We start from the raw sequence: 23,600 nt of genomic DNA, 5'->3' as shown, positions 1-23,600 counted from the left end.
AAACTTTATTTACGGACATTAAATTTTGAATTTCATACAATTTCCACATGCCACAAAATAATATTCTCCTTTTTTTTTTTTTTGCCATTAAAACGTAAAATCTGTTCTTAAGCTTGCTGCCAGCTGTACAAAAACAGGTGGCAGGCTGGATTCGACTGGCTCCAGATGTCACTTGCAGAGGACAGATGTGAGGCTCAATTGTTTCGTCAAGATCCCTTAAGCACGGACAGTCAGCCAAGGGACCACACCTTAGGATTATAACAGCTGGACTACTGGTGGGCCCACTATGCCCTGACGGTGTGGAAGCCCATCTCCGGCGCCAAGCCCTGGCCGCCTCAGCTCTGGAGATCCTTCCAGCGCCTCAGGGGCATCGCCGCTGCCCTCCTCCCTCTGAACCTAACCCCGCGTCCTTCATTCGCCACCAGGGGCATTAGAGCGCGCGCATGCGCCCAGCTGGCCGCGCCGACCTCGCGCCCGCACCTGGCAGCCAATCGCAGGTCTCCACTGGACGCGCGTCTGTGGAGGCGCGCGCGTTGGCGGCGCCGGGGGCCTGAGGAGGCGTAGTCGCCGCCGGCTTTTTCCCGGGAGCGCCTCCGGGACCGGTGCGTGGCCGGCAGGCAGCTCAGGAACAGCAGCTGAGACCGGTAAGGACGGGGGCGTGGCGCGGCGTCGGCGTTCCCTGAGGGGGAAACTTGCGGGATTTCGGGCGAGTCGCGCAGCCCTGCGGGTCGCGACCCCGCGCCTGGCCGTGCGCTGCTGCCGGAGCGGCCTTTGCGGTGCCGCCGCTTCCTGTTGAGAGAGAGGGCAGAAGCGGGTCTCGGTGCCCTCACGCGCACCTCCTTCCCTAACCTCGGCCGGCGCTGCCTGCACCTCCGCCTCCCCTCCCGCACGCGGACGCCCCCGCCCCGGGTTGGGCCCAGGCCTCTGCAGAAGGGGCCTTTCCTGGCTCCCCGCGCGCTCCCCTCCCCCATCGCCCCCGCGAGGGCTCTTCGGGCGCTCCACATATTTAAAAATCTGAGACCTGCTTTGTAGCCCCAGGCCCTCCCTCGGTCTGGAGCTCCGCAGGCCCAGACCCCCTCAGGCGTTAAAATGTATCCGCCTCTCCCCCGCGGGCAGCGTCTTTTTGTCTCGTTTCCTGCGTGGCCCCTGACACGCTAATGGAGTCTCTCCTGTGAGAGCCAGGACTTGGGGTGATCCGGAGGCGTTTGAGACGCGCATTCGGCGGGCGGGATGTTGGAGGAGCAGTTACGGGGGAAGTTCAGTTCACTGTTCCGGTGAGGCGTGAGATGACTGATGAAAACCCCCAAATTGCAGTGTCAGGTAGGCGGTGGGATCTAAAACGCTCTCGACACGTAAGTAACGAATGCTTCTCTCTGGTTACCTCGAGGGTGTGACCTTCTCCTGCCTGGCACAGCTCAAGTTCTTAAAAGTTTGCGTTGTAGGCCGGGCGCGGTGGCTCACGCCTGTCATCCCAGCACTTTGGGAGGCCGAGGCGGGCAGATCACGAGGGCGAGAGATCGAGACCATCCTGGTCAACATGGTGAAACCCCGTCTCTACTAAAAATACAAAAAACTAGCTGGGCGTGGTGGCGCGTGCCTGTAATCCCAGCTACTCAGGAGGCTGAGGCAGGAGAATTGCCTGAACCCAGGAGGCGGAGGTTGCGGTGAGCCGAGATCGCGCCATTGCACTCCAGCCTGGGTAACAAGAGTGAAACTCCGTCTCAAAAAAAAAAAAAAAAAAGTTGCGTTGTAAACCTGAGGTAAGAAGAGAGGGTGCCAAAGTTGTATCTTTTTTTTCCTTCAGTTTCGCTTTCTTGCCCTTTGCTGTGCTGAAACATGGCTGTTGAGCACTTTTTTTTTTTTTTTTTTTGAGACAGAGTCTTGTTCTGTCGCCAGGCGCCAGGCTGGAGTGCAATGGCGCGATCTCGGCTCACTGCAACCTCCGCCTCCTGGGTTCAAGCAGTTGTCCTGCCTCAGCCTCCCGAGTAGCTGGGACTACGGGCACGCGCCACCACGTCCAGCTGATTTTTAGTATTTTTAGTAGAGACGGGGTTTCACCATGTTGGTCAGGATGGTCTTTTATCTCTTGACCTCGTGATCCGCCCACCTCGGCCTCCCAAATGCTGGGATTACCGGCGTGAGCCACCGCACCCGGCTTTTTTTTTTTTTTTTTTTTTTTTTTTTTTGAGCTGAAGTCTCACACTGTCGCCTGGGCTGGGGTGCAAAGGCGTGACCTTGGCTCACTGCATCCTCCACTTCCCGAGTTCACGCAATTCTTCTTCAGCCTCCTGACTAGCTGGGATTACAGGTGCACACCACCACACCCGGCTAATTTTTTGTATTTTTAGTAGAGATGGGGTTTCACTATGTTGACCAGACTGGTCTGGAATTCCTGACCTTGTGATCCGCCCGCCTTGGCCTCCCAAAGTGCTGGGATTACAGGCGTGAGCCACCGCGCCCGGCCCCCTGTTTAGTATTTAATATTTTACTGAAGGAATCTGAATGTGTATGATTAGTTCAGGCTAATTGTTGATGTAAGTAATTCGGGAAACCCTCTAAATTGCTCTCTTGAGAAAGGAGAGGAAGGTAGTGGCATTCTTTTGCCAGATCTCTTGAAAAAGAAAGTAACTGGCCAGGCGCAGTGGCTCAGGCCTGTAATCCCAGCACTTTTGGAGGCCGAGGCAGGCAGATCACGAGGTCAGAAGTTGGAGACCAGCCTGACCAACATGGTGAAACCCCATCTCTACTAAAAATACAAAAAAGCTGGCCAGGTGTGGTGGTGCATGCCTGTATTCCCAACTATTAAGGAGGCTGTGGCAGGAGAATCGCTAGAACCTGGGAGGCAGAGGTTGCAGTGAACCGAGATTGCATCACTGCACTCCAGCCTGGGCAACAGAGCAAAACTCCCTCTCAAAAAAAAGAAGAAAAAAGTAAGAGCATCATGGATGTTAAGTTTCATAAAGCCGACTTCTTTTATCATACCCTCTTTCTCAAGGGCTGTATTTCGTGAGGTAATTCCATGCAGCTGGACGTGGGGGAGGTCACCTAAAGTCATGATACTAGTAGGTAAAGTTATAGGTGAATTCTATGCCCAGCAATTTGTGATTACAGCTCAGTGAGACCCATTGTATTAGTTACCAATTGCTGTGTAACAAATTGTCTCAAAACTTAGTAGCTTAAAATAAAAAAATGTTATGACCTTGTTTTTGAAGGTCTGGAATCCAAGAATGGCTTAGCTGGCTGGTTCTGGCTCAGGGTCTTTCATGAGGTTGTAGTTAAACTTTTGGCTGGATTGTCAGTCTCTGCAGAATTGACTTGGATTGGATCATCCGCCTCTAAGGTCACTCACTGGGCTGTTGGCAAGAGGCCTCAGATCCTCACTCTAGGTGTCTCCATGGGGCTGCTCATGTCACAGCAGCTGGCTTACTTCAGAGCAAATGATTTAAGAGATCTTGTACCCAAGATAAAGAAGGGCAGAGTCTTTCTGACTTAATTTTAGAAGTGGCATACCATCGTTTCCTGCTGTATGTGCTTGGTCCCTGGTCCCACAGGCCAACCTTGTTACAGTGTGGGAGAAGGCTACAACTGTGTGAATTCTAGGAAGTGGGATTCATTTAGGGCCATCTTGGAGAATGGCTACCACAGCCATTTATCTTCCATTTAACCCTTTTCCATATGATCTCAAAGCATTGTCTTGTTACTCTGGGTGAATAATTTGACTTCTTGGTAAGGCCAAAACCTCTACATGTGCACTTGTTTATTTAAGGATATTATTCTAGCAAGACTTCTCTTTGTCTAGGGTTAAGTTTTCTGTTTCTCCGGATCGTTAACATAGCAAACATACTGATTGTACTATCACCTCACCTCACACATCCCCAGTGTGCTTATTTTATTTTGTATTTGCTTGTCCTTACAGGAAAATTTCTCCAGACTTGTCCGTATTTGCTATTTCCTATTCTCATTTTTCCTTAAACCCACTGTTGTAAAGGTCACCAATGAATTCCACTTTGCTTAATCCATCGGTCAGTTTTAGTTGATTTTCTTCATTTTATTTGATCTATTGGCAGCATATATTAGAGTTGTTCCTTTTCTCCTCCCTGGGATGCTTCTCTTTCTTGATTCTCCTCTCACTTGAATGGCTTCGAATAATTGTTTCTTTTTAATTTTCTTTCTTTTTTCTTTTTCTTTTTTTTGAGACGGAGTTTTGCGCTTGTTACCCAGGCTGGAATGCAATGGCGCAATCTCGGCTCACGGCAACCTTCGCCTCCTGGGTTCAGGCCAATTCTCCTGCCTCAGCCTCCTCAGTAGCTGGGATTACAGGCACGTGCCACCATACCCAGCTAATTTTTTGTATTTTTAGTAGAGATGGGGTTTCACCATGTTGACCACAATGGTCTCGATCTCTCGACCTCGTGATCCACCCGCCTCAGCCTCCCAAAGTGCTGGGATTACAGGCTTGAGCCACCATGCCTGGCCGCTCTTTTTAATTTTCTTTACCAGCTCCTTCTCATCTCTGTGACCTCTAATCAATGGAATGCCCCAGGGTTTGGATCTCAGACCTCTTTCCTTGAGTGATCTCATCCAGTCTTGTGTTTTAAATAATGCTACATGCTGAAGACTTCAAAATTTAAGTACCTGCCCCAGAACTCTCCTTGAGCTCTGATCTCATAGATATACCTGCTCAGCATTACCTCTTACGTGTCCTCCTCTCCTTCACATTCCAAACCAATACATCAATGAACCTTGTGGGCCTTCTAGATGTTGATCTAGAATCTGACTTAGTATCTCCATTTTTCCACCCTGTTTGATACTACCATCATCTTTTGTTTGTAATATTTCAGTAGCTTCTTGTCTTCTGCTTCCACTGTTAACTCTCTTTTTTTTTTTTTTGGTCTTGAACTTCTGACCTCACATCATCTGCCCACCTCGGCCTCCCAAAGTTTTCTACTTTATTTTTCTCCCTAGTGTTTATATAACCATCTTACTTTTGTTAAAACAAAATATTTTCTGACTATCCCTTCTGGAATGTCAGCTCCCTGAAGTGAAGGACTTTGCATCACTGCTCTATCCCCAGACCAGCACTTGGGATTACAGGTGTGAGCCACTGCGCCCAGCCAAAGCTGAAGAATTTAGAATGGTTTACATGATGTTGGTTTTTCTTTGCCACAACCAGTTCATTTTTTATCTCATTTCTAACTTGTCACCCTTTTTATTGGGCCCACCATGCTAGCCTCTTTCTTGATCAGTCCTTACATGTGTTAATTGCTCCAATCTCAGAGCCTTTGTGTTTGCTGTTCCCTTTGCTGGAGTACTCTTCTCCAGATCGCGGTATTCAAGTTATATGAATGTCAACCTGCCTTCATTTCCTTCTTTACTTTTCTCCTTAGTGTTTACATAACCGTCTTACTTTTGTTTCAAAACATTATTTTCTGACTACCCCTTCTGGAATGTCAGCTCCCTGAAGTGAAGGACTTTGGATCACTGCTGTATCCCCAGACCACCACCTGGCACTTGGTTGGCCCACCAAACTTTTACTGAATGAATGGTCTTCTTAAATTTCTCTCAAATGCCACCTTGATGCCTCCTCGTCCCTTTTCTCTCTAGTCATGAGCTTATCAGAACTATGCAGATTTTTTATCATTCCTGTATAACTTCTCTCCTAATTTTTTGTGGACTGGGATATGTTTTAAGTCTACTGATTCAATGCATTATTTTATAGCTATAGTTCTGCCAAAATAGCGAACATCAGAACATCAAACATATATGTTTGGCTACACATCTTATATGATGGTCTTTCTGTAGAGGAACAGTTTCTTCCTAATTTTTTAATGTACTCCCCCACCAACTCAATTCTCATGCAGCAATATTAAAATATTACATTAGGGTCAATTTTATATGTGAAAAGAGAATTGTGACATTCACCTTTTGGCTTTTAACAGTTAATGTGAGCACAAGCTATTTTAATCTTATTCTTTGTTAGCTTCTTATACTTGTAAATTTATAGGTGTACCTAGGTCCATTCCTTGTTCTTTCCCTTCAGTGTATATTAATCAGTCACTTGGCTAATACTGAATGATACAATTCTGAGTTGAGCTTAAGTATTGGTGTTGTATAAGTTTGAAACAAAATGTGTATGCTCTGCAGAAGTCTTACTGGGATTTTTTTCCCTGGGAGTGTCCCAATGAGCATTCCAATCGCAGAGATCCAAGTTACATAGGGAGTCATGATAGGCACTAACTGGCCTGCATAGAATATGCTCTCACAGCTTTTTGAAACCTCTAGATTCCTTATAACTAGGTTGACTATATAATTTATCATCTAAACTAAAGAACTTATTAAAGACTGAAGAGTGGCAACTATCCATAATTACCCAGGGACAGCAGGTTAAACTGCAACTGCCTTGGTCATACCAGCATATTTGGTAATCCTACGTATAGTTTATTTGGTCCTCCAAGTCCTTGGTATCGGAGAGGTGTTCACTCTACAAGGAGATATAACTATTCCATCCTTGGGAATGTCTTCCAGACAGAAAACTTGAGAATTCCAAAAATTCTAATTTTTGGGAGAGTTTATGAAAGATTGGTGTTAATCGTTTTTGTAATATTAAGAATTTACTAGCATAGCTATTTGATTTTGGGCTTCTATTTTGGGAAGTTTTTTGATTACTAACTCTATCTCTTGTTTTGGATCCGTTCATATTTTCTGTTCTTGACTCAGTTCATTAGTTCTTGTCTTTCTAGAAATTTGTTTCATCTAGGTTATCTAATTTGTTGGCAGATAATTTTTCATAGTAGTCCTTTATAATTCTCTTTATTTTTGTAATATACCCTCTTTATTTTTAAGAAATAATTCATTGAGGTGAAAGTCACATAGCATAAAATCAGTCATTTTAAAGTAAACAATTTAGTGACATTTAATGTATTCATAATATTGTACGTGTGCTGCCTCTATGTAGTTCTGATATATTTCCATCATTCCAAATAAAACCCATTTACCCATTAAACAGTTTCTTATCATTTCTCCTTCCCTGTCTTCTGGCAACCACAAATCTTTGTTTAATATCAATGGATTTATCTATTTCTGATATTTCCTGTAAATGAAATCATACAATATGTGAGCTTTTGTGCCTGACTCTTTCACATGGTCTGTTTTTAGGGTTTACCATGTTGTAGCATGTATATTGTTTATAGCTGAATAAACATTCTATTGTATATATATATACCATGATTTGTTTATGCATTCATCCATTGATGTACATTTAGGTTGTTTCCACCTTTTGTTTATTGTGAATTGCTGCTATAAACATGTATCCATTTACTTGAGTACCTTTATTTCTTTTAGTATATATTTAGAAGTAGATTCATAGGATCATAGTCTATGTTTAACATTTTGAGGAACTGCCAAACCATTTCGCACTAAAATTTTTTGATTTTTCATAAGCTTTTTTTAATTTCCAGGATTTGAAAAATGTGATTTTTGTAGTTTTTGCTAGTGTTCTCTTTGCTTTTATGAAGGAGCAGCTCTTTGTAGGTACTTATTCTGCCATTTCCCTTAACTTCACCCTGTTGCTGAGCATTTAACAAATTGACTTTGTTATGCCTTTTTTTAGTTGTCTTTTTTGTGGTCCTCCACAACCCCTTTTTAAATCATTCTCCAAGTACTTTAAAAACTCAGCTTTAGGCTGGGTATGGTGGCTCACACCTGTAATCCCAGCACTCTGGTAGGCCGATGCTGGCGGATCATCTGAGGTCAAGAGTTCGAGACAGGCCTGCCCAACATGGTGAAACCCTGACTCTACTAAAAATACAAAAATTAGCTGGGTGTGGTGGCATGCACCTGTAATCCCAGCTACTCAGGAGGCTGAGGTAGGAGAATCACTTGAACTGGGAAGTGGAAGTGGCAGTGAGTTGAGTTCACGCCACTGCACTCCAGCCTGGGCACAAAGAGTGAAACTTCATCTCACATCAAAACAAACAGATAGACACACAAACAAAAATATCCTCTCAGTTTTAGTGAAGAAACTTGACTCCGAACTATCAGACCACTTTTAGTTTGAACTGCCATGCTGTCAAATCTCCTTTGTAGACTCTTCTGACCAAGATTCTGCTCACAGGAGTAAAGGAAGGGAAAAGGGAGAAATGACTGATTTTCTCTGTTGCTTAGGAGTAGATCCCAGGCTGGGCACGCTAGCTTATGCCTATAATCCCAGCACTTTGGGAGGCCAAGGCAGGTGGGTCACCTGAGGTCAGGAGTTTGAGACCAGCCTGACCAATATGGTAAAACCCTGTCTCTACTAAAAACACAAAAATTAGATGGGTGTGGTGGCGTGTGCTTATAGTCGCAGCTACTCCAGAGGCTGAGACAGGAGAATTGCTTGAACCCAGGAGCTAGAGGTTGTAGTGAGCAGAGATTGCGCCACTGCACTCCAACCTAGGCAACAGAGTGAGACTCAGTCTCAAAAAAAAAAACAAGGAGTAGATCCCATGCAGAACTCTAACTAGGGTAGGGAGATTAGACACGCAAAGACATATTAGATCTAACAGGTTCGTCCTTAAATATCAATTATCACCGGCGTGATGGGAGAAGTTAATAGGAGGGCTTCAATTCCAAAGAAAGCAGAGAGATCAATGGATGATAACCCACCTTCCAGATTATTTCTGTGCATTCAAACGATAGCCCTTCTAGTAGATTTTTTTTTTTTTTTTTTTTTTTTTGAGACCAAGTCTTGCCTTGTCACCCAGGCTGGAGTGCAGTGGCTTGATCTTGGCTCACAGCAACCTCTACCTCCTGGGTTCAAGGGATTCTCTTGCCTCATCCTCCCAGGTAGCTGAGATTACAGACGCCCACCACCATGCCTGGCTAATTTTTGTATTTTTAGTAAAGATGGGGTTTCATCATATTGGCCAGGCTGGTCCTGAACTTCTTACCTTAGGTTGTCTGCCCGCCTTAGCCTCTCGAAGTGCTGAGATTACAGACGTGAGCTACCGCACCTGGCTTCTCAGGCTAGTTTCAACCCTATTTTACACCATTCTACCATCCTTAGCTTATTTTTGAAAAAGTATTTATTAAAAAAAAAATTAAGAAAAAGTTATTTTTGTTTTATTTAGTTGCCCTAGGATGGAATACAAATGTTTGCTTTAGTTTTAAGGGTCCTATAAAACTCCCATTTACCGCAAGGATCTGTGTTTAATGGGCATTCAATTCTAAGGAAGCAAATGTGTAGAGTTATTGGTGGGGGTAGGGGATGAGTACTGTAGATGGAGAGTGAGGGAGATGGGGCAGGATTTTGAGAAAGCAGCAGTGGGGTGAAGAAAGTGATAGGCAAGCGAAGATGGTAGAGATAGGTACCAAAGGAGTCCTGGTGGCCTAAAATTTAATCACAGAAGTTACTCAACAGGGACTGATGCCTTGAAGAAAACTTGTGTGTGATTATAACAATGATCTACTAGAAGGGCCATTGTTTGAATACGCAGAAATAATCTGGAAGGCGGATTATCATCCACCGATCTCTCAGCTTTCTTTGGAGTTGAAGCCCTCCTATTGGTTTCTCCCATCACGGGGGTGAGAGTTGATTTTTGAGGACAGACCCTTTAGATCTGATATGTCTTTGCATGTCTAACCTTCCTACCCCAGTGTCTCAAGATTTTGGTAAATTGGAAAATAGAGTTCATTCATCCATTGGTAGACATTTGTAGAAATTGGTCTCTGGACATCTAGAGAAGAAGAAAGCTCTCTTATGGTCTAGTGCTACTCTTGTTCTTAATGAACTTGTTCATTAACTTATTAACTTTGTTTCTGATTCTTGCTCTATTCCTCTTTTTCATTTTGAGTGATGGTTGGATGGAGGGTTAATCAGTATGGATAGCAGCCAAAAATCTAACCAAGATCAGGTAGTTGGGAAGTCCAGCAATGTTATTGGAATCCAGTTTAAGTTTTTCTTGTTTATTAACAAGAAGAATTCATATCTCAGATTTTTGGAGGCTGGGAAGTTCAAGATCAAGATGCTGGCCAATTTGGTTCCCTAGCAGAGGCGCTCTTGCTGACTGGTAGATGACAGCCTTCTTGCTGTGTTCTCACATGACTGAGAGGAAGCAACGTCTATAGTATCTCCTCTTATAAGGGTTCCAATCATATCATGAGGGCCCTGTCCTCATAAATAGATCTTAACCTGATTATCACCCAAAGGCCTCATCTCTAAATACCGTTACATTGGAGGTTATAGCGTCAGTATAGAAATTTGGGGCAGTGGGCGGGGAGACACAGTTCAACCCATAGCGTAACCCAAATTATGTATACCCAAAATATTCTTTAGAATTAGAGGACTCATTTAACACTTAGAAATAGTAGAATGATACAATTACAGTGGTGTTTTAAGATCTGTCTAGTGATGGTATGTTATAAAATTTGAAAAACAGAGAAAAGAGACAACAATTTAGGGTCTAGTACAAGTGTACAAAAATGAAGTAACCAGTGGACCTAAACCTAGAAGTTGGGGCCTGGGCTGGGACCATTAGTAGGAATGCATGTGAAAGGTAAAATTAGTGCTCTAAAAGTTACTTAGAATGGCTTAGAAGGTACTTTGACATTTTCTTGGAGGTAGAGAAGGTTTGAACAGGTTTAAAAAATAGAGAGTGAAAAAATGAATCTAATGAGACTTTTAATTCCCAGAGACTAGGCAGTTAAGAGCAATATCATCAGAAATAGGTGTGCACTAAGTCACTTTTAGCAGCAAGAGGACAAAACCAGAATTCAGGAATTAGGCATTTTAGTGCTCACTCTGTCTACAAACCCTTCATATAACTTTAGTAAGTCATAAATGTTTTGGGGCTTTAAAAATTACTCTTCAGATTGGCAAGGCACGCTGGCTCACACCTGTAATTCCAGCACTTTGGGAGGCCGAGGTGGGTGGATCATGAGGTCAGGAGTTTGAGACCAGCCTGGCTAACATGGTGAAACCTCACCTCTCCTAAAAATACAGAAATTAGCTGGGCCTGATGGCACACCTGTAATATCAGCTACTCAGGATGCTGAGGCAGGATAATCGCTTGAACGCAGGAGGCTGAGGTCACAGTGAGCCAAGATCATGCCACTGCACTTCAGCCTGGGTGACAGAGCAAGACTCTCATCTTGAAAAGAAAACAAAACAAAAATAATAATAATAATAAATTAATATTTAGATAAATCTAATGGCCATATCAGAGTATCAGGAATTATCATCTCATTTTTTAGAGTATTGGAAAATATTAATAATTTTGATTTAAAGTATTTTTTTTTTACTTTTTTAATTTTTTTGAGACACAGTCTCACACTGTTGCCTGGGCTGGAGTGCAGTGGTGTGATCTCAGCTCATGGCAACCTCCGCCTCCTGGGTTCAAGTGATTCTCTTCCCTCAGCCTCCTGAGTAACTAGGATTACAGGCACTTGCCACCACAGCCGGCTAATTTTTTATATTTTTAGCAGAGGCAGGGTTTCACTATGTTGGCCGGGCTGGTCTTGAACTCCTGACCTTGCGATCCACCTGCCTTGGCCTCCCAAAGTGTTGGGCTTACAGGCGTGAGCCACCGCACCCAGCCAGAATATTTAGAGAGGATGTTAAAAAAATCTACTTAGAATTACCTGGAAGGTGGTTACGGGAAACGTGGAAGTGATCCTGAGAAGAAGATTAGATTTGGTCAGGAGTTACTCCACAGGACATTTGGTAATTCCTGGAGCCGTTTTTGGCTGCCACACTGGGGGATTGCTGCTGGTATCTAGTGGGTAGGGATGACAGTTGCTGCTAAACATCCTACAGTGCTCTTGACAGTCCCCAGCAAAGAATTATCTGGTCCCAAATGTCAGTAATGCTTAGGAAACACTGGGCTAGGTGGCGTCATTTTGGAGGTAGGTGATTGAAGTTGCGTATACACAGAATAAACCAATTTTAGTTGACTCCAAACAGCAGTATATTCATATCCGCGTTATATTTTTTCTGGCATTATGTATCTACTAATTAAGTTGTAAATCACTATTCATGACACACCAGCCTGTATGCTTCATGCATTTACCACTGTCACAATATCTGGCCAGAAATGGGCAAACAAAATAATAGTTGTAGAATAAATGAGGAAGGGGCCAGACGTGGTGTATTCCTTTTTAAATTTACTTCCAAGGTGATACACATATTTATAGGAATAAATACTGTGTATATGTTAAAAAATTAGACACTGATATCCTAATTAAAATTAAAACTGGCTAGTCAAGGTGGCTTATGCCTTTAATCCCAGCACTTTGGAAGGCTGAGGTGTGTGGATCACCTGAGGTTGGGTGTTCGAGACCAGCCTGACCAACACAGAGAAAAATACTAAAAATACAAAATTACAATGTAAATACTAATGTAATACAATATAAATATAATATAATACTAAAAATACAAAATCAGCCGGGCATGGTGACACATGCCTGTAACCCCAGGTACTCAGGAGGCTGAGGCAGGAGAATCACTTGAACCCAGGAGGCAGAGGTTGCGGTGAGCTGTGATTGTGCCATTGCGCTCCAGCCTGGGCAGCAAGAGTGAAACTCTCATCTCAAAAAAAAATTAAAACAATGTGCATAGCATATATTAGATAGCAGTTTAATTTTTACAGTTTTGATTGTGCCGATTTGAAGGTCCACATTAGGATACAGTGAATCTTTTTTTTTTTTTTTTTTTTTTTGCACCAGATACAGTGAATCTTGATATGTTTTTGGAAATTGGTGCATTATGAACCTTGGTTTATAGTACCTACATTTTGCTAGCATTAGTCCAGTTTTTCAAACAACTAGTAGTGACTTAGTGATGAAGCTTAACTGATTTGTGGGTCATTGGTTAATTTAAGAAAAATGAGGCCGGGCACGGTGGCTGACGCTTGTCATCTCAGCACTTTGGGAGGCTGAGGTGGGTGGATCATAAAGTCAGAAGTTTGAGACCAGCCTGGCCAACATAGTGAAACCCCGTCTCTACTAAAAATACAAAAATTAGCTGGGCGTGGTGGCGGTCACCTGTAATCCCAGCTACTTGGGAGGCCGAGGCAGGAGAATTGCTTGAACCTGGGAGGCAAAGGTTGCAGTGAGCCAAGATTGTATCACTGCACTCCAGCCTGAGCTGCAGAGCTAGACTGTTTCAAAAAAAAAAGAAATAGAAAATATTAGAATGCAGCATGTGTAGTAAAGGTAGTTAAGTGTATGTGCTTATGTAATTGAACTCCATATAATTTTTTTTTTTAACTATTGCTCGTGGTCAAATATTTGTAATAAGCCAGCAGCTTTAAGTCCTTTACTGGCCTGCAGAATTTCTGATGGGTAAAGTTCTCAGACTACATTCATAGAAAATGTGGAATTAATGGAGCATAATCTTCTTTAAAAATAAAGGATCTTATGAAGGAGAGTTACTATTTATTGATTCATTTAACAAATTTTGTATTTGTTGAGTACCTGTCCTGTCCCAGGTACTTCTTTGTGCTAGGTATAGAACAGTCAACAAAAGATACAATACCTGCCCTTTTGAGTTTTTATTCCACTGGATGGACAGTAAAAAATCAAAATAAGTAAGATTATATAATATGTTAAACAGTGATAGGGCTTGGGGATGAAAGAAAAGGGAAAAGAGATGAGGAATGTGGGTTAGAGGTTGGTTGGAATATTTGAGAACCTCACTGAGAGGGATACTTGGAATAGAGCCCTGAGGGCAGTGAGGAGCTAGCCATGCAGATACCCAAATGAAGATCATTCATATTGGAGGGAATAAGGGCTCTGAGCAAGGTAAAGAGCTCTTAGTATGTTTAAGAAATAGCAGGGAGGGCCAGGTGCGGTGGCTCACACTTGTAATCCCAGTACTTTGGGAGGCTGAGGCAGGTGGATCATTTGAGATCAGGAATTGGAGACTAACCCATCTGTACTTGAAATACAAAAATTAGCCTGGCATGGTAGTATGCGCCTGTAGTTCCAGCTACTCAGGTGGCTGAGGCATGAGAATTGCTTGAACCTGGCAAGTGGAGTTGTAGTGAGCTGAGATAGCACCTGGGTGACAGAGCACAGGACTCTGTCTCAAGAAAATAAAATTAAATTAAAAAAAAAAAAATAAAAATTTAAAGAAAAATATAGCAAGGAGGTTAGTGTGGCCAGAGTGAAGTGGATAGGGGAGTGTAGTATGAGATAACTGCAGGAGCGGTATGTGGGGTTGGTGGTGTGGTCTTCTAGGCATTGGAAAGACTTGGTTTTTTACTCTTAGTTAGTCAGAAAGCCATTAGAGGGTTTTGAGCTGAGCAGTGATACAGTCTGACTTGGTTTATCAGAGTCAATCTGCTTGCCATATCGAGAAGAGAGTGAGGTGGATTGAGGGAGGAAGGACTGTTGTATTTAAGTTCAGTGGGTAAGTCAGGACTGGAGGGGAAAAATTTAGGCAGCATTAGTGAATGGATTATAATGAAGACCATGAGTTTGGATGAGATTATCTGCCTGGCACTTGACATTGTGCTGTACTGTTTGTTGGCTATGTGTAGGTACTCTAACTCTATAAATTTAATATGTCTTTTCTATATTAATGTTCATGAGATTACTATATATGAATCAATAGAGATGTGTACATTTAATATAATTTTCTTCCAATTCCACTACAAGCTGCCATTGAATAGGTGGTGCTTTTAAAAAACAACTGTTACTGTAAGTCTAAGGAATAAGATTTTTTGCCTTTAGGATAGCAAAATACAGTTAAAAGTAAAAACTTGATAAAGAGGGTGCAGCTGTGTGTGGCAGACTAAGGATTCCAGCTTATTTTCCAACTCCAAAGCCCATCATTCTAAACACTGCACAGTAGTGCCCTTGTAAAATTATGTGCCCTTTTCCATATAATTTTGCCTACTGATTAGTTGCTGGAAGGTTTTTCTTTCTTTTTAATTGCGAGAGAGCATAATCAGTATAGCAAAGTCATGATTCTGAATTCATAGGAACCTGATCTTTTATCATAGGTTTTAAGCTGTTATTTATCCTCTTTCAGTCTCAGTGGCCTTGTCTGTAAAATAGTGATGTTTATAAAAAACTTTAGCGTTTTGGAAGATAATTAAGAGAATGCATTTTTTGTATTTACTGATGTATAGTGTGTTTGTACTTAGGTGGCAGTTATATCAAGGAAGCATTGGGACTTGTGGCTGCACTGTTCCAGAATTTAAAAATTAGAAAATGGAGCAATCATGTGATGAAGAAAAAGAGCCTGAACCACAAAAGAACATAAAAGAAACCAAACAAGTAGATGACAAAGACGCCGAGCTCATCTTTGTTGGTGTGGAACATGTAAATGAAGATGCTGAGCTAATCTTTGTTGGGGTGACTTCAAATTCAAAACCAGTCGTTTCAAACATTTTGAACAGAGTCACCCCGGGTTCATGGTCAAGGAGAAGAAAGTATGGTCACCTTAGAAAAGATACTGCTCACAAATTGCAGCCTACAAGTCATGAGACCCTTACATCAGAAGCAGTGACTATCTTGCCGGCTTCCCAACTTGAATCAAGATCGGCAGATAGTCCTATTATTATTGAGCCTTTGTCTAAACCTGATTATAAAAATAGTTCACCACAAGTTGTGCCTAATAGCTCTTCAGAACTACCTTCTCCTTTGATTACATTCACAGGTTCATTGCATCATCCAGTAAGTGCAGCACTTTCAGTAGGAGGTATAAATGAAAATCCTTGTGTATCAAAGCGACTTTCCACTTCTGAAGTAAACAGCATAAATCACAAAAGGTCTAAACTCAGGGATGGAATTATGGAAGGATATTCTTCAGCTTCATCCCCTTCAGATACCTTTCATACAGTGAATACAGTAAGTACTCAGCAAAGTACACCCTCAAACAATGTGCATACCTCATTAAGCCATGTTCCGAATGGAGCACCTTTTCCAGAAGCTTTTCCAAAGGACAATATCCATTTCAAGCCTATAAATATAAATATTGATAGGGAAAATGAATTGGCAAAAACAGACATTTTGAGTCTAGCAAGTCAAAACAAGACCCTTGATCCCAAGAAAGAAAATCCGGTCATGTTACTTAGTGACTTTTACTATGGACAGCATAAAGGAGATGGGCAACCAGAACAGAAGACTCACACCACCTTTAAATGCCTCAGTTGCTTGAAAGTTCTGAAAAATGTTAAGTTTATGAATCACGTGAAGCATCATTTGGAATTTGAGAAGCAGAGGAATGACAGCTGGGAAAACCACACCACCTGCCAGCACTGCCAACGGCAGTTTCCCACTCCCTTTCAGCTCCAGTGTCATATCGAAATTGTCCACACTGCCCAGGAGCCCTCTACTGTCTGTAAGATCTGTGAATTGTCATTTGAAACAGATCAAGTCCTTTTACAACACATGAAGGACCATCATAAGCCTGGTGAAATGCCCTACGTGTGCCACGTTTGCCATTACAGATCGTCGTTCTTTGCTGATGTGGAAACACATTTTAGAACATGCCATGAAAACACAAAGAATTTGCTTTGTCCCTTTTGTCTCAAAATTTTCAAAACTGCAACACCATACATGTGTCATTATAGGGGCCATTGGGGAAAGAATGTACATCAGTGTTCTAAGTGCCGACTACAGTTTTTAACTTTCAAGGAGAAAATGGAGCACAAGACCCAGTGTCATCAAACGTTTAAGAAGCCTAAACAACTAGAAGGATTACCTCCTGAAACAAAAGTTATTATTCAAGTGTCGCTGGAACCTCTTCAACCAGGATCAGTGGAAGTAGCACCCATAACTGTGAGCACATCTGACTCCGAACCATCACTCCCCACTTCTAAAAGCAAAATTTCAAAAAAGTTTCATTAATTCTGGTTTCAGTAAATTTAAAGCAGGTTTTCAAACTGAATTTTAAAATGTCATAAAAAGAAATTCAAACCATACATTATTCAGTGGCACCAAAAATAGTGAAATTAGTGGATTACATGTGACTTTTAAAACAAAATTTAGGATATATACTATTTGATCCAAATTTTGAGGTATTTTAAAGCATCTGGTTTTCATGTTAACTGTATCTGGCTTACCACATAAAAAGTGTGTGTGTATGTGTGAGAGAGAAAAAGGTATTTATTTTTTAAATTTTAATCTTCTTTTTTTTTCTTTTTAATTTTTTTTTTTTAGAGACAGGGTCTCATTGTCACCCAGGCTGGAGTGCAGTAGCATGATCCTAGCTCACTGTAGCCTTGAACTCCTCCTGGGCTCAAGCATTCCTCCGCCTCAGCCTTTGGAGAGTAGCTAGGACTACAGGCGCAGCCACCACACCCAGCTAAGTTTTTATTTTAATTTTTTGTTGTGATGGAACTTTGTTATGTTACCCATGCTGGTCTTGAACTCCTGACCTCAGGCGAGGCTCCCACCTCAGCCTCCCCAAGTGCTGAAATGTGTGAGCCACTGCCCCTGGCACCTATTTATTATTTTGGTATTTCATGTTACTCCTAAGCTTGAAAGCTCTTCTTTCTATACACAGAATTCATAGAATTTTTGAAATACTTAGTTTTCTTTTCAGCTTTTTCCATGCATTAAAGATTTCATGGTTAACTCTAGTTAGACTGGAATGGCTTTGTTATGCCCTGGCCACTTGCTGCTGAATTCCCAGAAGTGCCTCTGATGTGCTGGCATAAAATAACCTGAAAAGATTCTTAAAAGCCAGGGTGTGGAATTGAAAGAGAAGCTGCTGCATGAGCAGACACCAAGAAAGTGGAGGTTAGTTGAGGGAGAGCAGTGGCTCTTTGTCCCAGTTGAAGGATAGGCATACATTCATTCTGGTCTTGGGGCCAGGTTAAAAGGAACACTACTTCAGAGTGTATTTACCGAACCCAAAAATATTCAAGGAAGCCAAACCATTCAAAGTAAAATGCCTTTGTTTGGTGAGGGGCTCCTGCAGACATTAAACAGTCGTCATGTATCATTGGTTTGAGATGAATGAAGTAGCAATACAATTAATAGAATGGTTGCTGGTGCTAGCTGACTTCCTGTTCTGTGATCTAAAGGTGAATTTGATTCATTCCCGCTTCTCTCCCTTTTGGCTAGCTGTTAGTGGAGAATGAACTGGCCGTATTCCTCTCAGCCACAGCAGTAAAGCAAGTTAAGTTTCCCAAGGGGAAGATACTCTGATATCTATAATTTGAAAGATACCTATAATTTGAACTATACTCGACCCAAAGTTTTAACTGAAAAGGGCCAAACAAGTGGTATCTGTCCAGTTACTGGACTTGGCTAAATTTGCTTTTCCTACTGTTAAGCAGGAATGGGACTGTCCAAGAACAGTAGATACAGTAGACAAAAATAACCCAGGGTGACTGGCTAATAAATTTAAACCCGTAATGGCTTTATATGTTTTTGTGCATATATATTTTACCCTAATGGGAAGCTTGTGACTTTATGTCTTGCCTTGGACATGAATGTATTACAGCTTACAGTTAGTCTTCTGTTGTATGTATAGTTTCCCAGTTTGTCAACACTAATGCTGTTTGTGTCTTACTTGACACATTAGTGTGCAAGAAATGTCTCTCTAATTGAATAAGTGTTAAGACATAGAGTTAATGTTCTTTATCTAATCTATCCTATCTAATCTGTACTATGTGGGAACATTTTTCCCTTGCTCCCACCAGAGGCTGTTTTATAGAATTCTTGAGTACCTTTTGAGTATTAGTTCCTGAACATCAGCAGCCTTGGCTGCCTCTGTGGATTCCTAAGTTGTCTCCCTGGTTGTGTTCTGGTGCCATCCTTTGTTCCTCCACCCCTGACCGAGGTGACTAGCAGCCGGTCTTCACCAGTCAAGGAATCTTGGCATCTTGACTATAGACATAGGTTTGGAGAAATCTCCTTTTTTCCTTGATTTCTCCTTAAAGGCACCTTATCTCTTCCCCACTCCTTTCTTCCCTCCTCAATCTAGTTAAATTTCCTAAGGTTTCACAAAAAGTTGGGAAGAGATAAAAGAGGTTAGCATTCCTCTTAGAACAAGAGTAGAAGGCAGTATAGATAATAAAGTTGTGAGTATATTATCTATGTTGTTTTTAAAAACTTTTAAACTTTTATTTATTTTTTCTTTTTTTATTTTTTTCTTTAAACTTTTATTTATTTTTTATTTTTTTATTATCTACATTTTAGAAAATTTTCTGACTTCAGATCCATAGATTCTGTTGTATTTATTTGCCTGACGCTCACTTGATTGATTTGCACCTTGAACACTTTACTAGGCCTTTTCAGTTACTTTGCTTGGGTTAAGACATTGTACTAAAATTTCAGCCCAAATCCTTTCTTTAGTTGAAGAAAGGGTATGTGTGTGCAGTTGGGTGTGTGTGCCAGTTGTTCTGGTCTCAGGTAGATATTCCTACTTTGTATAAATAGATCTATAGACGTTTTATACTTAGCCCCTGTACTCTGTTTCTTGGCAAAAATATGAAATGTTTTAGTTGTATGTTTTAGTGATTGTTTGGTATTAGAAACACTTGTTGTTTGCTGTTCATTAAAGCATGCTCTTAAAGAGTACATATGGTCATTAATTGCCAACTATAGATTCCAGTGATCTGGCCCCTGCCTACCTCCTTCCTCTCTTTTTCATTCTCTGTCATGCTTCTCTACTGTTTTCTCCAATGATGCACTATTTTGACACACTGGCCTTGCTGTTCCTTAAGCAAATCACATTCTTCCCAATCCAAAGACTTTGCACATGCTATTTTGTTTCATAGAATGTCCTTCCCCTTGGCCTGCATGGCTTGCTACCTCACTTAATTGTTTGACACTTCCTTTGGTTCATTGAGCTTCAAGGCTCTTAGAATGACGCTGACAATGAAATCTCCCTTTTTTTTTTATTTTTTAAAAAAAAAACAACCACCTTTTAACTTTCTCCTCTTAAAGGCACTTTACCCTCTCCTTACTCTTTTCTTCTCTCTTCAATCTATTTAAATTTCCTAGGTTTTCATGAAAAAGCTGGAAAGCAATCATCATCAAGGGCTTTGCTTCTGTCTTAGAGTAGAGCTAAGCTTGAGTCAATTTCTGTGCCTGCAACCAAATGAAAATTAATATCGTGCGTTCTTTCAGGAGCTTTTTCTGTTTTTCTATTGATACCTCTATATATTTTTGAGGCAATGTCACTTTGTTTACAAATATATTGAATATGTCAAGATTACTATTTTGTTATTACCCTTTGTGAATTTCCTGGTCTATTTTGCTTGTTTGTTCTTTCAGATGAAATTTATTATTTTATTAATGTTGCCAAAAATTATAAGCAAAATATTAATTATAGTAATAAAATGTTTTGTGAAAAAAATGTTGCCGTATTGTCTTTCCACTATAAGTAAAATGGGATATTTTTAGTTGGTTTTTGTTTTTTGAAACAGAGTCTCGCTCTGTGGCCCAGGCTGGAGTATAGTGGTGCAGTCCTAGCTCACTGCAACGTCCGTCTCCTGAGTTCAGGTGATTCTCATGCCTTAGCCTCCCGAGCAGCTGGTACTACAGGTGTGTGCCACCATGCCCAGCTGAGTTTTGTACTTTCTGTAGAGATGAGGTTTCATCATGTTGGCCAGGCTAGTCTCAAACTCCTGGCCTCCCAAAGTGTTGAGATTACAGGCATAAGCCACCGTATCCGGTCAGCATTTGAAAGAATAAAAATCATTGAGATTAAGTAAACTCAATGGTATTTAGAATTTCTCATTCTTTCCATAGATATTACCATGAATAACCACAATTACAAAGCACGTATCACCTTATATATTGCTTTCTTATTTTGCATTATAGCCAAATAAACTTTGTACTGCAATAGCTCCTAGAATCATTACTTTTGATAACTGAAGACTGTCCGTAGTAGGTATATATCTAATAATTTATTTGACTTTCAGTTTGGTTTCCAAGTTTTTTTTTTTTTTTTTTTTTTTTTAAGGCAGGGTCTCTTGTCACCTAGGCTGGAATATAGTGGTACAATCATAACTCACAGCTGTCTTCACCTCCTGGACTCAAGCCCTCCCACCCCATCCTCTCAAGTAACTGGCCAGACTACATGTGTGCACCACCATGCCCTGCTATTTTTTTTTTTTTTTTTGAGATGCAGTTTCACTTGTTGCCCAGGCTGGAGTACAATGGCACGATCTCAGCTCACTGCAAGTTCCACCTCCTGGGTTCAAGTGATTTTCCTGCCTCAGCCTCCCAAGTAGCTGGGATTACAGGTGCCCGCCAACATGCCCAGATAATTTTTGTATTTTTAGTAGAGATGGGGTTTCACCATCTTGGCCAGGCTGGTCTCAAACTCTTGACCACAAGTGAACTGTCCACCTTGGCTTCCTAAAGTGCTGGGATTACAGGTGTGGGCCACCATGCCCAGCCACCCCGCTAATTTTTTAAATTTTAGTAGAGACAGGAATTGAACCTGGGAGGCAGAGGAATTTTTCCAAGTTTTTGTTAACTAGGAATTACTCTCAAATGAATATTTGCTTATTAATTTTTGAACTATATTCAACTGAAGGGAAACCGATTTTTTTTTTTTTTTTTTTTGGAGACAGAGTCACTCTGTTGCCTAGACTGGAGTGCAGTGGTACAATCTTACCTTACTGCAGCTTCTGCCTAGCAGGTTCAAGTGATTCTCCTGACTCAGCCTCCCAAGTAGCTGAGATGACAGGCATGGGCCACCATGCTCAGCTTAGGTTTATATTTTTAGTAGAGATGGGGCTTCACCATATTAGCCAGGCTGGTCTCAAACTCCTGACCTCAAATGATCTGAAGCGGGGACAGATTTCTGTACTTAAAACTCATTTTATAATTTTGACATAGAAACCAAAAATGTCCTTTTTCTTTAAGTAACTCATGAAGTAATTTGAAAATGATTTTTGGCCAGGCATGGTGGCTCATGCCTGTAATCCAAGCACTTTGGAGGCCAAAGCAGGCGGATCACCTGAGGTCGGAAGTTCAAGACCAGCCTGACCAACATGGTGAAACCCCAACTTTAAAAAAAAAAAAGTTTTTATGTAGAAATGTCAAGTACACACACTCTCCAAGGAAAATTAAATTCTCTTAAAACATTCAGCCTGCAAAATTTTAAATCTTTGTAATTCACTTACCCATAAAAGTACCGAGAATAAAGACTTTAATAAAAAATGCATCAAAATATTTGGGATTCAGGGAATGCTGTCAACAGAGGTAGGCAAAGGTTTGAATCCACTGATTGAGCGAGATGGAGTCTCACTCTGTCACCTAGACTGGAGTGCAGTGGCACAATCTCGGCTCACTGCAATGTCAGCCTCCCACGTTCAAGTGATTCTCCTGCCTTAGCCTCCTGAGTTGCGGGGACTACAGGCATGCACCACCATGCCCGGCTAATTTTTATATTTTTAGTAGAGATGGGGTTTCACCATGTTGACCAGGTTGGTCTTGAATTCCTGACCTCAGGTGATCCACCCACCTCGGCCTCCCAAAGTGCTGGGATTACAGGCATGAGCCACCATGCCCGGCTAGTTTGAATCCTTTATTTAAAAAGAAAAAAAGTAGGTCATGCATAGTGGCACACACTTGTAATCCCAACACTTTGGGAGGCCAAGGCAGGAGTACTGTTTAAGACCAGGAATTCAAGACCAACCTCAGCAACATAGCAGGACCCTGTCTCTACCAAAAAAAAAAAAAAAAAAAAGTAAATCAGAATCACTGATAAAACCAGGACGAATGAGATGAGGAAATACACTTTAATATTAGAAGTGAGATTCTGAGTAGTTAAAACAATATCCTACCCCAAACAGAACTAGTTTTGCTTCAGGAAAGTAAGTTTCTAACAAGAAAGCCTTAAGTACAACCAAGTAAAAACTTGGGTTAGTAAAGAAAAGTAAATGAATGTCTTAACAGATGTTGTAAATTATAAAACTAATAATTTTCTTTGAGGGTTCTAAAAAATGGAAATAGAAATTCTTTAAGTAATATACTTATTACCTTCAGGGGCAAATCAATGAGGCTAAAAATGGACACAAACGGCAAGAAGACAAAGATTACATAGTGGTACTGAATAAAAATTAAAAACTAAAAGTAGGCCAGGCGTTGTGACTCATGCCTGTAATCCCAGCACTATGGGAGACCAAGGCAGGTGGATCACTTGAGGGCAGGAGTTTCAGACCAGCCTGACCAAAATGTGATACACTGTCTCTACTAAAAATAGAAAAACTAGCTGAGCATGGTGGTGTGTGCCTGTAATCCCAGCTACTTGGGAGGCTGAGGCAGGAGAATTGCTTGAACCTGGGAGGTGGAGGCTTCAGTGTGCTGAGATTGCCCCACTGCACTCCAGCCTGGACAACAGAGTGAGACTCTGTTAAACAAATAAACAAATGTTATGTAAATGAGTTATTTTGCCTTTAAAAAGCATTCATCATATAAATTTTTAAAAAGTAAATTCCGTTTCAATGGTTAGCCCTCTTAGACTCTCCTTCCTGGTTATGAGATTGAAATGAGAACAATTATCAATGTATGGCAAGACTGCCACTAAGACACAACTCTTTCTTAGCTTTAGGGCAAGCATTGGCAAACTGTGGCTTTTAGGCTAAGTTTAAATTTTCAAAACATTGTTAGAGCCAGAGACCCATATACATACCCAGCAAAGCCTA

The 23,600-nt window shown here is 41.4% G+C and overlaps 1 protein-coding gene across 1 annotated transcript; it reads left to right on the top strand.

Annotated features, from left to right (window-relative positions):
• The first annotated feature begins 533 nt into the window (after positions 1-533).
• Positions 534-22,675, top strand: ZNF280B (zinc finger protein 280B). The gene is made up of 2 exons (XM_039462483.2): positions 534-644; positions 15,126-22,675. The coding sequence occupies exon 2, from the start codon at positions 15,193-15,195 to the stop codon at positions 16,831-16,833; it is 1,641 nt and encodes a 546-aa protein (XP_039318417.2). The 5' UTR covers positions 534-644; positions 15,126-15,192; the 3' UTR covers positions 16,834-22,675.
• Positions 22,676-23,600: the final 925 nt, after the last annotated feature.

This window comes from Saimiri boliviensis, chromosome 21 (assembly GCF_048565385.1).
Source record: "Saimiri boliviensis isolate mSaiBol1 chromosome 21, mSaiBol1.pri, whole genome shotgun sequence".
NCBI lineage: Eukaryota > Metazoa > Chordata > Mammalia > Primates > Cebidae > Saimiri > Saimiri boliviensis.
The sequence above is the reverse complement of the archived record's forward strand: the minus strand, read 5'-3'. Positions and strand labels throughout refer to the sequence as shown.

Excerpts from the sequence above, each read along its gene's own strand:
- ZNF280B (XM_039462483.2), top strand. The coding sequence starts at position 15,193 with ATGGAGCAATCATGTGATGAAGAAAAAGAGCCTGAACCACAAAAGAAC.